Genomic DNA, 15,191 nt, shown 5'->3' on the forward strand with positions numbered 1-15,191 from the left:
ATGAAAGCGTACACAAAAATCGACTCAATTACAGTGATTGCAATAGATGTTAATTGTTACCTCCATCCTTGTATAATTAGCATAATTACTATTCTCCTGGTAATTGCTTTGTTTCCCTTTATTACACAAGAAGCTGCTGAAACAGGAGAAGATTGAAAGGGAAAAAGTTCTGCGTCAGAGAGCAGAAGTTGCCGCCGCCGCTGTCGACGATGCGTGCACGAGGAGGATTTTGTGCTGTACTAACAGATTTTGTTCCGCCTGTTAAGCTTTCCTACATTTCCCAAAATGCCTCTTCAACACAGAGCAGCTCTTAGTTTGTTGCATTCCACTTTACGTGTAGGTGGACCCGGTGAAAGTAAAGTTAGATCAAACAAGAGATTAGTCAAGAGGAAGCGTTGCTCACCTGACTCTCAAACCTCAACCTGTCTATTTTCTGCTGCTGTGGGCGTCTCTGCCCACGACAGCTGATTCCTCCCGGTACGATTTCTGAACATCCAAGCAGCTCAAGGACAGAATCTAAAACACTTTTCCTCAATTTTTTTAAGATCATTGATTCATGTTCCGCTATGAAAATTCTGTTTGACTGTGAAAATAAAAAAAACCCCCATCTTAGCTGTCTTAGAAGGGGACCAAAATGTTTTTGATGTTTTTAAAGTTAAAATACATCACCCAGATTCATCAGTATGCCTCGGTACGCTCCATCCGAGGATCAGCTCTTCACGTCCTGAGGCGATTCCTGTGATGGAGATTTCACATGATGGAGAAGCTGTTTTAAAACGAGGCATTTTTCTTGATTTGTCGACAACATGAATAAGAAATGAAAGGGCTAATCTTAAACCTTGAATTTCATGAAATGGGACCTTCAGAGACCTTGAAAAGTCTTGACTGTGTCGGAGTTAATGTAATAACTTTCTTGTTGGTGCTCAGGTAGAAACGTCGGATTTAAATCTGATATTTGTGGAGTTTTAGCAAATCTTTTGGGTACAACTTGCTTAAATCCAAAACCACTTCAGTTGAACTCCTTGCCCGGAGCTGGAGGATGACAGATTGACAGGCAGTGACATGCGGAGAGAGGAAAACGCATAATCTCAGCTAAATTAATGAAAGCAGAGAGGGAATCCGCGAGTCAGTGGCTGCTTCCTCCAAATGGCTCCTGCTCTCAGACAGGAAATGAAGCCAGACGAATCCTCGCTTGGCAAGTGTTTACCCAGCAGCAGCGGGAGTCGTGTTCTTGGAGCAGTTTCAACTTTTTGCCCAAAATGGTTGTTATTAGGACGGGGCTTTGGGCAGACTTATCCAGGATCAGCTCCGTCCAGCTGCCAGAGACACAGATCAAGCCAACAGCAGTTTATTTGGTGGTCTCACTGCTTCCTGGGCAAACAGATGGATCAGAGGATAGAAGAGATTGGAATATACAGTATGGTGCATTGCATTTAGAAATGATGAGGGTTTGCAACTGTGCAAGAAGAACCATACAGCTTATAGCGAAGGGATGTTTTCACTGTAATTCAAATCTTTTCTGTATTTTAATATTTTATTGGGCATTTTTTAAGTTGTTGCTGTTATTTTGAAAAAAATGCAAATAGAAAAATAATTATCATTTTTTTTAATGCCATTTCCTGTGGCCAAACTGCAAATAAGAAAATATGAGTTTGGTGTAGCATGGAGACCCTCACAGCAAGAAGGTCCTGGGTTCGACTCCAATCCTAAATTGGATATTTGGAGAAAACAGTTGGATGGATATGAGCTTAAAAACAGACATAAAGAATGTGCCTTGTCAAAATAATGAACAGTAAGGTCTATGCAGAGCAAATCACCATGTTAAAACCACACTCCTTTTGTAGGTGTTTGTTGACCTGTTGAGGCCCAGGTGTGGCTACTTTTGTCTGGCATCAGATATAGGTAGTGTATCCTTTGGGTCCTTTGGGTGAGGAGCCTCCGTGGATCAGACCTTTTCTCGCTCTTCCTACGGCAGCGGTCCCCAACCTTTTTTGCGCCACGGACCGGTTTATACAGATAAACACAACAAAATAAAACTAGTACCGGTACCGAAAAAAATAAGATTTATTCATAACACACGTGAAAAGACCCAGGAAAACCGAGTTAATGATAAAAACGATAACAAAATAACGCTGAAAACCGATAAAAACCCTGAAAACCATACATTTCACACCTGAGCCTCTACTCTCGGGGCCCGGTACCAAACGACTCACCCGGGGCCCGAGGCCCGGGGGTTGGCGACCGCTGTCCTACGGTGTTCAGTTGCAGAGGGATCTGGTTAGTTTGGAGGACTGGTGACACTTTGGGCTCTTTGTTTTGTTGATCCAGCGGTTCCTGAGCAGTTTTGGTGAGTTTGAGTGTGGAAGGATCCACTGTGGATGGTACAAGTCAAAGGAACCAAGTCAAAGGAATGCATTTTAACAATATGATCAGTTCTATTCACTTTACCCGTCATCAGTTTTGTGTTGGGCTCATTTTTAAATCTACAGGTTCCAAATAGAGACAGAAACGCCTCAAATGCTGCTTTGATTGAGAAATCCAATTTGAATATGTTTACTGATGGTGCCTGTGATTCAAGTTTGATTAACAAATCACAAAGGAAGAAGCCATGCTTTTGATTCCCAGCGAAGGCCACAGTAGGAGGAAGACTGGGATCTTTTGCATTAAATTTATTTTTCGTGAAACACTTTAAGAGGACGTTTACACAGCCACACACTTTGTGCACAGAATTTGTTAGCATGTGTCCCATTTCACTAAAAACAAATATTGCGTTACTATAGCTGTGTTTTCCTCCACAGAGGTATTACTGTCAACAGATACATTAATAATTACTTATATGGATTCAAAGCTGTATCTTTTATAAGATTCTGTTTGCTTATTCCATGCTTTATTTACTTTCTTCGTCTACTTTCTGACCCTCACTTTTACAACTAAAGATGTTTCAACAATGAGAAATTAGTAAACAGTTTTATAACTGTAAGTTTCCATCTGGATTTTTCCATCCGTTGTTTATGCCTTCAGATTCTACACTAAGATCATGAATGTTTGCAGGGATTTATTTGCAGCTTGTGCAGGTCAGTTCTGTAATTCATGTATTTAGGAGATGACAGTGGTGTCATTAGATAACGGCGCAGATATGGGTGAAATTCAAAGTTTGGAGCTCAAGTCGCATTTTGTCTCCTCTGCCAAAGTGTCAAACTCTGCAGGGTGACATGTCGCCTACCCTCGATCCAGTAAACAAACCACTGGGTCTGTGGGCCCATGTGACTTTTGTATACAAACCTTGGTTTGATTGCTATTGGGCAGTGGAAAACCAAAATAACCAAATACACAAAAAAGTCATCTTTTCCACTCAGGCTCGGAGCAAAGAATAGCAGCTCTGAAGAATAACAGCTGCAGAGGGCAGAGCATAGTGATGCATGCGTGTCACACCGGACGCTTATGTAAATCCAGCCTCTCATTTCAGATAAAACAAAAAAAGAACCAAACAAACAACAACTGTGGGATGTTTTGGCAACAAGTTGTGTAAAAGTGGAGGCGAATGTCAGATCGACATCAGCGTGGAGTCATGATTGGATGTAAACAGTCGTAAGACTTTTTTTTTTTTTATCTCCGAGTTCAGCGCAAGTTGAAACCTGAAAAAAGCCACCATTCAGAAAGTTTACATACCCACAGCCTCCCACTCGCCACGCTCAGCGTGTAGTCAAGTGTTTTCAGCTGGATTTTATTGGGAGAACACGGTGTGGCGATTTGACCCTTCGCTTACCTCACATGTCCCGCCTCCTGCCTGTCATAAAGCCTGACTTCCCAGAGCCCGTGGAGGATTTGGTTGTGGTATTGTGGCTGACATGAAAACATGAGGGACTGCTCACAGCAGCAGTTTGAGTAGAAAATCAGTGTCAGTCCTGCCGCTCTGACCGACATGTCTTTCCCACGTTTGAAAAAAAGGGAAAGAAATGCTTCAGAAGCACAAAGGCTGCGACAGCTGAGGGCTTTTAGAGGTTTTCTGTCATATGACAAAATTATGTCATTCTATTAATGCTAAATCTTCACAATCTCTCCTCACTCTTCCTGCCTCCTATCTCTTCTCTGCTTCATTTGCTCAAGTGTCTGAAATCTTTCCACGGCTGTTTTGGTTGATTTTGGTCACCAGCTTTGAAGTTATTTATAATCTGTGGCGCCGAGCCTGGAGCTCCAAAAAAGCGTCTTACAAATGTCGCCACAGTGGAGGTCTGCGTAGTGGCGGATGATTGCTCAACTAGCATTTTTATGCCTCTATTCCAAGGAAGAAACATTTGCGGGGGGGAATATGTTTTTTCAATCAGAAAGGCGAAAGAAATGAAGCAGCCGGCTGAAAATAGAGCCGCTCTTCTATTATAGTGTTACATTCAGAAAGATAGCTGCAGGGAAAAAGCTTCACTGCCACACAGTTTAATATCTGCATCCAGGAATCGCTTCCACAGATTTCCCCCCTCCCCCACTCTGCCACACTTCCACTTCCCAACATTTAAATAATTGTGTTCATTCTTAATTATTTGAACCCCCTTTTAGTGCTTTGGTAGCTCATGTAAAAGTGGCGTTTGAGTAAAGCCAGCTGGAGTCAACACAGGGGGAAAAAAGTCCACTGCAGCACCATCTCTGAATCATCTGCTCTCTTCAAATAGTTTTTTTCTTTCCTTTCTAACCACATTTGTCTAAATGTGTGGCTCAGGCATAATCATTCTAAATCTTTAGCCAGCACTAGGATGTTCTTTTAAATATCAGACACTGCAAAGGGTTAAAGAAAAAAAGCTCCTCTCTTCTGCATGTCGTAAATCGAGTATGACATGTTCCTGGCTCGATGGTGACACTTGGTGGTGACTTGGCATCACTACGGAGAGACAAGATGCTTCTTGTCGTCGAAATTTGAAGTCGAATGTGAAAAATTAAGCGCGTTGTTAAAGGTGTAGAAGAAACGGTGATATGTTCAGGTTTAATGGGGAAAAGCATTTGAATACATTGTCCACTGTGTATGGGATAATCCTACTTATCTCAGTGGGAATCATTCCTGGCTCTCTGCTGCTCTCTGGATAAAGGATGAGAGGCAGAGTGTGCAGCACATGTGACTCTGCAGCCAGCGGCCTCTAGAGTCCAACAGCAAACACTAAAGCTGGAGGGGTTTGACCTGAGTGGGATTTAAACACTGAGACAAAAACGTCTCCCCGTGCTTTGCTGCTTTTTCCCAAAACCTTTTTTTTTATGATCTTGAACATACTTGAATTAGATATTTTCATCACCTAAAAGAGCTATAAGTGCATATCTTTGTATATTCAGTCCTACCAGAGGTCCTGTCATGTTTAGCACAACACTGGACATCAAAACCTCAATTATTGAATTTAAATAAAATTTTATCTTGACTTTATTTGCTTGTAGGCGGAGCTCTCTAAAGCTTCTGTCTCACCTTCAGATTTAGATATTTAGAATTCAGTGACGCTGATTCATTTTTATCTAGCCGAAGGACCGATGCATCTGTCCGTCCAATGAAAGAGTCGCTACTCCTCTCAGGATATTGGTCCAATTTTAGTGAAGTGAGATACATTTGACTTTGATGTCACTGTTAGTGTAAAGCTACTTCTCAAAAATCATTTGTCATTGTCACTGGATTTGAACTTTCATTAGTTTGTGCAAAACAGCCCAGAAGGCAAGAAAAGATCCCCCCCCCTCCTCGTACAGGCACATTACAATAAACTGTGAACTGTGATGGATCATGATGAAGTAACACGTCACTGACATATTGTAAAAATGAGTATTTTTAGATGCATCTGATTGATTGATTGATTGATTGGTAATTTATTTCAACATGTGAACAATATACAAGTACATTTAGAAAAGAAATAAGAGAGAGAAAAAAATACTATACAAATTACATACAAAAAACCATTCTGATTAATTTACATGTTGAAAGGGAGTGGGAAGAAGTATACACTTATTTAATCCCACCCCTTTGCCATAAATTATCAGTGAATTAGATGCATCTGTTTCTTGTTTAAATATTAAAATGAAGATCATACATAGACTTGGAGAGGCTGTTACCTTTTTGCATGCAGAGTGGTCAGAAATCACCCACAGGCAGAGCTGATAGCAGCGTCGGTGTCAATAAAATCTTATCCATGTCCATCCCCGGGGCTGTTTATTTTTCATCCCATAAAAACAATAAATTATTAAAATATTCTGAGTTCAGAAAGTTTGATCTACACTATAAGTCAAAGTTTGCAGAAGTCAGTGCAGTTCAGATGGATAAAAGCTAAGTCTATGGATAAGACAAAACAAACGATATGAAAACATAACCAAAAATATACAATAATAAGCTCTTTAAAATAAATTCAAAGGACATAACATCAAAGAAATGACAGTGAAATATCAGCTCTACAGGTAGAAAAGAAGTAGAGTGAAATAAATTGAGAACAATCAGAGCGTACTGGAAATAATAAACTAAAAACACATCAATAAATAAAATAAATGTATAAGGATAATAAAAACATAAAATAAAATAAAATAAAATAAAAGGTACCATCATCCAAAATGTCAGTAAATAAATATAAAACAATAAAAAACGCTGGTTAAAAACAGTTTAAAGTTGAAAAGTCTGTCTCCTGGTGTTTCATAGGGCAGACATGTCAGGCTGTATTCAGAGTGTAGTCATGTTTGTACATCAGCTAAAACTAATAAATTCACTGTGACCATCGAGAACAAATGTAAGTGTGTAAATGAATCTAAATGTAATTACATTGTTACTCCTTTAAATACAATACAATTTAACAGAGTGTTTTTCCAGTGTCCTGATTGGTGGGGATTGTTTCATGTCGTCATCTTCAGTTCGCATCTCTGTGGCGTGCGACCGTCCTCGGTCAGGGCAGATGGGGGCTCTAATCTGCAGATAAAACTAGATCCTCATGATTGGACAGCTAAACGAGTAATTAAGCTGCTGATTTTGGACTGTAGTGCAGATTATTGTTCACTGGAAAGACAATTAACAAGCGCTCGAATTCTTTCTCTCTGCTCCCTTCTTGTCTCTTTTTTAGTTTATTCACACAACAAGTGTCACAAAAAAAAATTAATTAAACTGGCAAAAGTAACACATGAACAATTAACGAATGGCACCATAAAAATGTTGCACTGGCAGGGATTTTAATAACCGATAACAAATTAAGAGGCAGTATGATTTTTAGTTATGTAATAAGATCTAATATAAATATCTGAGACACAAAAAAGGAAGTTCAGAGAAAAAGCATCTCTGAAGAACTCAAATAATCTGCTTCATCTGGATGTTTACAGTGTGATAAACGCTACCATGAAAACATCATCAGTGCTCATGTCATGTATGTGTATCTGTGTCCTGTCCACACTTTAGCGTGGCGAGAACAGCCTGCAGGCTAATGTCACAGTCCGCTGTCAGTAGCTGTTTAATGATCCTGGTGCTGTGACTCATCTTAATCTCAGTGTGCGACCCTCTGTTTTATATGTTACACACAAAAAAAGTGATTTTCATGTCAGTTTTCCGGGTGGCACGAGCAAATTTACATGTGAGAAAGAGTTCTGATGGCAAATGTTGTACTTTAATTCTCATGAGCTTTTTATTTCCAGTATGATGATTAAGACAATTTTTAAGGGATGCCAGAATATAGCTGACATTACTGAAACTTGATTTATTTTATAAGGAACCGTGTGGATTCATGTATATTATATATACCATGTTCCTGCAACTAGAAGCTCACTAACTCACTAATCTGTCCAGGTACTCCACTTCTCATCCTCTAGAAACTGTGATGGGCTTCAGCTGATAACTGGAAGATTGATTATAGATGGGTATCTTAGCTGACAAGCTAATCATTTGATCTGAGATAACCAACATTTTCTTTCGCTTCCAGGTGGTCAGGCAGTGCCTCAGGACCCGTCACCCCCCTCTACCTGCCCTCCGGCCCCCCCTGGACCTCCAGCCGGCACCAACGGCAACAGCGACATCATGGTGAACTTTGACCCTGACCCGGCGGACCTAGCGTTGTCCAGCGTGCCAGGCCAGGAGGCATTTGACCCACGGCGGCACCGCTTCACAGAGGACGAGCTGAAACCTCAGCCGATGATCAAGAAGGCCCGCAAGATGCTGGTTCCTGACGAGCAGAAGGTACTACATCTCCCACAATCCTTTTGTTTCCTTTACGTCCAAATTCACTACAGGAAAGGATTTTTAAAGCTATTTGGGGAAAGAAAATGCTCCGCTGCTTGCTGTGTTTCTAATTTAATGGCTAGTAAAATTTAAATATATCCATAATGGACCAGTTTCCCGTTTTAAATTTAGTTGTAGAGTCTACTTTTTAAAAATCTACTTGCAATTTCAAAATTGTTTTTGCAGCACAAGAACGCAATTTCAATTGTATTCAAAAATAGAGTTTGGGACAAATTATTTTATAAGATGAAATGAGTAAAATCAAATTAAATACTTAATATAAAATAAAAATTAAAAATAAGCCCCACTAGTAAATCTCAGGTGTTGTAAAGGTACCTAAAGATAAAACCTGCACAAAGATTCACATATAGCTCAGCAGAAGGTCACATTTTCCTTCAGTATCCGTCTTAAATAGAAGCCACAGCCACGTTGTTTCATTTTAAACTCTAAACTTCATCATAACAAAAGGCCACGGCTCTGACAGCTCCTGTGCGGAGTGAAAAAAAAAAACGAAGTGAGCGTGACGCCCACTGGTATTGATGCCTCCTGACGGGAATCCTGAAATATTTTGTACTCAGCTCATTGCACACTAGGAAAGTCTCTGATCAATGGCTCGTGCTTTCATAGTTCAGTGCGGAGCAGCTGCAGCTCCCGAGGCGTTTATAATTTATGGAGAGATGGAGGCGCTCACCTTGCTCTGTTCAGCCGTTGCCGGTTTTATAAATCATATATAGGAAGGTTGGAAAAATGATCTCCGGCCAGAGTTAAAGATGAAGTTGAGAACGGCTTCTCATAAACGAGCTTTAATATTCCGCTCTACGGTTAAGATTTATCTGCTCTCATGAGCAGGAAAGTCTGGCTTGGATTAAAAGTTATGAAATAATCCAGGATCTAATTAGTGTTTATATTTACACAAATCAGAAAGCAGCAATATTCCCAAGATCTCTTTAAAAATGTTGCAGAGGGATACAATAATAGCTGTGTTTAATTGTGGAATGATGCTAACTTTAACCAGATGTTAAAGATCCTTATTAAAGCTCTCCACGAAGGCAGTGAAGCATGTGGGCTTGCTTCCTGGCATAAATCTTTCAGATAGATATCTCTACAAGGTTGTACTCTCAGATTGACCTCCTATTCTGCTCTATAGGTCCCAAAGTTTAACACAACATCAGGGCCGCTTCCAGTCTTCTTCTTGCGAGACTTTCAATGGCCAACAAATTCCTTTCCTGGCAAAAAATCCCCAAAGTAACGTTGCAGGCTTTTGTGAGGCCGGAGGTCATGTCCGCGGCGTATTTATTCATTCGGCTGAGGCGCTCGGCAGGTCAGAAGAGAGCTGCATTAGGAATGACATGCCTCATAAAAAGTTATTGATAATGTTTTCACAAGCACTTACTGGTGTTTTCTGTCAAACTGATTCCTTTTGTAGTCATTGCAAGATGAATATTATTGGTCTTTTGTGTATGCAGATCAGTAGATTGCTAGAAGGCTTTGAAGTCTATGCATCTATGTGTGTCTGCTTTTTTTTTCTTTTTTATGAAAAGGTGTTTTAATATAAGAAATTAAGAGTTAGAGTAAAATAAAATAAATGGTAAATGGCCTGTATTTGTATAGCGCTTTTCTAGTCCCTAAGGACCCCAAAGCGCTTTACACAACCTGTCATCCACCCATTCACACACACATTCACATAGAGTAGCTTATTTTACACCGTGACCTGCAGGCAATAAAAAGCACAGAAAAGCTGTTGTTGGTAATTCCAACTGCAGTTTAAAGGAGTATTTCATATATATATATATAAACCACAGCTATCCTAAACTACTTTCTTCACTCTGTAAATCTGTTTAATGAATGTTCATCTTCTCTAAGCTGCCATAGCAAACATTTACTGCTGAGAAGCAGTAAATGTTAACCCCTGAAACATTTTAATTTATCTAGTGCAGCTACAAGCTTTAGGATAAGAAGTATAGCACTTTTTATGTGGTATACGTCACACCTGTGTTTGGGATGTTTTATACTTTTGAATCCAACCACAGTCTGCTGCTCATAACTGAGTGTCATCATGGTGACGTTATAAAAATGGCAGTCATAGTTTTGTTATTCTGTACCTGTGACTATTCAGCTGTTTCCACCTTTCGTTCCCTTCTCCCATTTTTGCCACCCTGTCCCTCATCAAATGACTGAACCTTCTCATCCCACTCTCTCCTCTTCTTTTGTTTTTTTTGTTTTTTTTCTTCTTCTCTCCTCCCTCCACCTTCCTCCCCACACACCCCAACATACCACACCGCCGCCGCCGACAGGATGAGAAGTACTGGAGCCGGCGAGTGAAAAACAACGAGGCGGCGAAGCGCTCGCGGGACGCCCGGCGACTGAAGGAGAACCAGATCTCAGTGCGCGCGGCCTTCCTGGAGCGAGAGAACGCCGCCCTTCGCCAGGAGGTGGCCGACATGAGGAAAGAGCTGGGCCGCTGCAGGAACATCATCAACAAGTACGAGAGCCGGCACGGAGACTTGTGAGGAGACGGACGGAGGCGGAAAGGGCGGGAGGGGCATCGGAGATGAGACAAGGGTACAAGGCAACCCAGCAACAGCAGCACTTTAGTTGAAGTGGCAAGTCGGGGGTGGGGGGAGGCTGACGTAGATCTGCAGTAAGCACCGTGCGACACCGGGCGCAAACGCCACAAGCGTCTTTTAGCGCGCGTGCTGTGCTTCAGGATGTCATGACAGGAAAGCACAGCGGCGCCACAGTTTATTTTCCGAGTTTGACTCTGTAGATGCTGCTTTGCTGAATCCACACACCGTACTGTATCACCACCTCGTGACACCTCGGCAGCTTTACCCTTGGTGCTGTGCTTACGCCCGGTGCCGCATGGCGTTTTTGCAGGTAGTGCGTTTCCATCCGCCGCTCTGGCCAGTTCAAACAGGGTGTTGAATTCACAATATGCCAGTGAAATCTCACTTTTTAAGCTCAAGGCATGGACACAAGCCAGAAGAGGTCAGATGTGTAATTTTTTGTTTTCTATAAATAGGAAAAAAAGAAAACATGTATATTTTTGAACTGGGCAGGAAAGCAAGACTAGTCCAGTAAAGAGGAGGACGGGGGGAGGAAGAAGAGCAGGGCTTTCGTCAATAACGCAAAGAGATTTTGACATAGGATTATTGTATATTTTTCTATTAGCAGAGGTATTTAGGAGGAGGATTTTGGAGATAATCTTTTGTATATTTTATATATGGGGCGGGAGGGGCTGTTAGCTGGACAGTCACGGGGCCACATAAAGCGCTTTTCCTCCCAGCTGTTTATTGCTAAACAACAAATAATCTATTTTCAAATTTACAGAGCTGGTTAGTCAGAGGAAGAGGTGTAACAGAGAATGTATCACGGTCGAATCAGGTATTTCACACAGCGTGAGACAAGGCGAGGTATTTTAGACTGTTTTCGGCGCTGAAGGGGGGAGGAGGAGGGTGGGCGGAGTCAGGAAGAAGGCGAAACAACAGAAAATTGTATAGTTTAAAGAAAATCTTTGTGTTTGTTTTCTCTGTGAGCTCGTTCAAGCACTTCAGTTTTTATCTTCTATTTGATTCCGTGTCTGATTCTGACATAAATCGAGGGGCTTTTATTTTTTTTTTGAAGCTGAAGGAGGAAATAATAATTAGCCAGCCATCCGAACAGCTGGATGTGAGCAGATGTGCGAGGATAAGTAAAAGGAGAGATTTTCGCTGGCGGGTTTGCGTTTTATTTCAGTGAATGTGTCTTGCTCACATGTAAACGCACACACACTGACACACACTTTTAACCATCGCACAACATGATTGCTTTCGGTTTCTTTACTCATCAATCATGTCTAGGTGCAAAAATTAAATACTAACTGGTTTAAGGTTGATCTGCCCAGATCGAACAGTGACTGAAACCTTCAGCCACACACACACACACACACACACACACACACACACACACACACACACAGTCCTCACCAAGGTTTTAACCCTTATTGTTGTTGTTGTTGATGTTGTTAAGGACTTTTATGGTGCTGATCTGATCTGATCCTCGACCTGACACACACACGCACACACACACACACACACACACACAAATTATAGTCACACACATATGCACTCACATCTTCTCAAACACAGTACTGAACTGCCTATACCCTTTCTTTGTCTTTATTCCTTATTCTTTATTTTTTCTCTCTTTTTGTTGCATATTGTATTGATGAATCATATATTTAGATTTTCACACACATACTTGTCTATACCTCTCCTTCAAACTTTACCCAATGAGAAAGAGAAATGCACCCTACTGCTACTGTACCATACAACTGTACTATTGACTATTAAACTATTCTCTCACTAGATATATATGTGTATATGATATATGCTTGAATTATGTGATTATAGTTGTAATATACATAATTGAATATATTTCAGAGAAAACCCATTGGAATCATTTTGTCAGTTTTTTCTCAGGTGTTGTCTGAGGTATTAAATATGCATATTAAAAAATAAGAAACACTAAAAAAATCTTTGATCCGATCACAGGATTTGTGGATTGGTTTGTTATTATTATTTTTATTTTTTTGGTTGTATTTTACGTTTGCTGTATGAATTTATTGTTATGATTCCGTTTTAGCCCGTTTTTGTTACTAAGTCACCAGCATGGGATAGAAACTCCACAGACTAACTGTAGTTGGCTAAGCCTTGCTCCCCTGTTGCTGTTGCTACGCCTGTCACACTTTGCATTCTACAGTAAAGTTTAACCGAGGGAGTTTTGCATAAAACCTTCTGGTTTCAGACAGTTATTTTGACACCACCATCTAAATACATATGAGAGGTCCATAACTGTAAGTGGTAGAAACTCCAGTCCAATCCAAAAAGAACTGCTTCAAAAGGCTGGTGACTACCACCCAAAATAGGGTTAAAAACACTATTTTTCCTCCACAGTCATAGACGGTATAAAAGAGTAACGTAGCTACTCAGATATCATCAATATATACTGTTGTGTGAAGCCTCCTGATGAGTGTTTTCGCCATCTTGGTGCTTTGTAACCAGGTGTGATGACAAGATGCCGATCGCAGTCTAAAACTGCCGGTCAGTCACAAGCCAGTAGCCAATGAGTGTGCCCCATGTAGTCATTTCAAAAACACATTGTGATTAAAATTAACAGAATTAAAAAAAACATTTTATTCTCCATAACTGAGTGGTAAACTTTAGAGAGATGTTTTCCTGTAGACTTTAATCGGACCAAAGCTATTGCCATCATTTTGTACAGAAGAAAAATCATATGACCTGCAAAATGCCCATTTTGAGCCTGGAGCAGGAAGTCAATAACCTTATTGTGATGGCTGTTATATCCGACTGAAGCTTGAGGTTTTGCTGAGCCAGATAACGCAACAAACCCTGGATGTTTTGAACTCTAGTTCCTAGTTCCTCCCTCCTGTTTAGACCAAATATGAGCACACACCCCTTGAAATTCAAGTAGCCCAGCCAGTCTGGACTATTTTAGTGTGTCTAAAAAAACCCCACAGCATCTGCTAATTTCCTCCATATTTAATTTAATCCCTCAAAGGCAATTGAAAACTCTTCAAATGTTTGTTTCACTATACTAAGAACTCAAAAATTTGACAGGCTGAATTCGCTACATGTGCTAGGCTGTGATTGGACAGTGACTGAATGGGGGAGGGGCTTAGCTGACTGTTATATAGAACTGTTTTAATTTACAGAGAGCACTGAAACCTTAGCTCTTGTTACCTGCTATACAGTCACACTTGCAAGTATTATGATTGTTCTTGATATTTCTTTTGTTGTTTTATGCAACAGCTTTTTTTCTTCAGGTGATTTTAGCCTGACATAACTATATTTTCATTCCCAAGGCCGACTTTCACATATCCCATGAGCCTGTTTGCTGCTGGCCTCATCCACAAAGACTTAATCAAGCCACAGGTGTATAATGGGAGTTGTAGGTCTAGCTTTGATATACAGTATGTACTGTATGTTTTCCTTTCCCTTGTCTTCTTTTTTGGGGGGAACATGTTTAAACCTGAGACACAAACTTTTGAATTTAGATCCCTGGAAGAAACTCAGAGCTTCTTACACTTCCATCAGTTGTTGGAAGAAGGAAGTCATCTTTTTTTCTTTTGATATCTTGGATTTGGGGATTTCTTCACAGACCTTTCTGAAACTTTTTGACAGTGCTATTTTTCTATGTAACTGTGTTGTTTTGCGTGGTACAACTTTTTCTGGCGGGTATTTGAGGCCTGCTCTTCATGTGGCAGCAGTGACAGTCTGCTGCTGTGTGATAAAACGGCATTGCGGGTAATAATGACAACAATAACGATGATGATAACAATAATGTACACAGCCTTGTTATTTCTTCTTCAACTTTGTGGATTCTCAGCTAACTTCCTCTTGTTGTGACTGACTGTTATAAACTGCAAATCCCATGAGCTCGACACTACCCCGGCTCCTCACCAGTATTGTGTGCTGTCCACAGGGATGATGGCATATGTGGTCTTTTTCCCCCTCCAAACACGAATAAAGGCTAATCCTTATTCACCAATAGCGATCTTCTGGTGTCTTGCTGTACGATCTAAAAAGCATGTACAAACCAGCTAGCAACCATGTTAGCAGTAGTTGATGGTCATGTGTGAAGTGACAGCATCTGAAGGGTCGCCACCTGCTGTACAAAACATTACTGTGGAAGAAACCCTATAGGAGTATTCAAAGGAATTATTAGTTCCTGGTAGCTGACACTTTTTTTTTTTTAAATTTACAGTGTGTTTATTGGTTTTAAATGTAAATAAATTATATGATTCTTTTTGATAGAAAATCTTCATAATCAACAATCAAATGAACCAGCTAGCCATCAATCCACCTTACACCAACTAAGTGTCAAATGTAGATGAATCCACTCCACCAACCACCACCAAAAAAAGAGCATGTATTATTCTTGATCTTCATTAGGAACTCCAACCACTGACTAAATGAGGAAGGTATGA

The 15,191-nt window shown here is 40.5% G+C and overlaps 1 protein-coding gene across 1 annotated transcript in view; it reads left to right on the forward strand.

Annotated features, from left to right (window-relative positions):
• dbpa (D site albumin promoter binding protein a) overlaps positions 1-14,752 on the forward strand; it is a 40,128-nt gene extending 25,376 nt beyond the window's left edge. The window contains exons 4-5 of the mRNA XM_042225313.1: positions 7,908-8,161; positions 10,498-14,752. Of these exons, the coding sequence (XP_042081247.1) occupies positions 7,908-8,161; positions 10,498-10,713 (470 nt within the window). The 3' untranslated portion in view covers positions 10,714-14,752. The remainder of the gene's footprint in view (positions 1-7,907; positions 8,162-10,497) is intronic.
• The last annotated feature ends 439 nt before the right edge of the window (positions 14,753-15,191 follow it).

This window comes from Haplochromis burtoni, unplaced genomic scaffold (assembly GCF_018398535.1).
Source record: "Haplochromis burtoni strain Fernald_Lab_line unplaced genomic scaffold, NCSU_Asbu1 Contig_168, whole genome shotgun sequence".
NCBI classification, from domain to species: Eukaryota; Metazoa; Chordata; class Actinopteri; order Cichliformes; family Cichlidae; genus Haplochromis; species Haplochromis burtoni.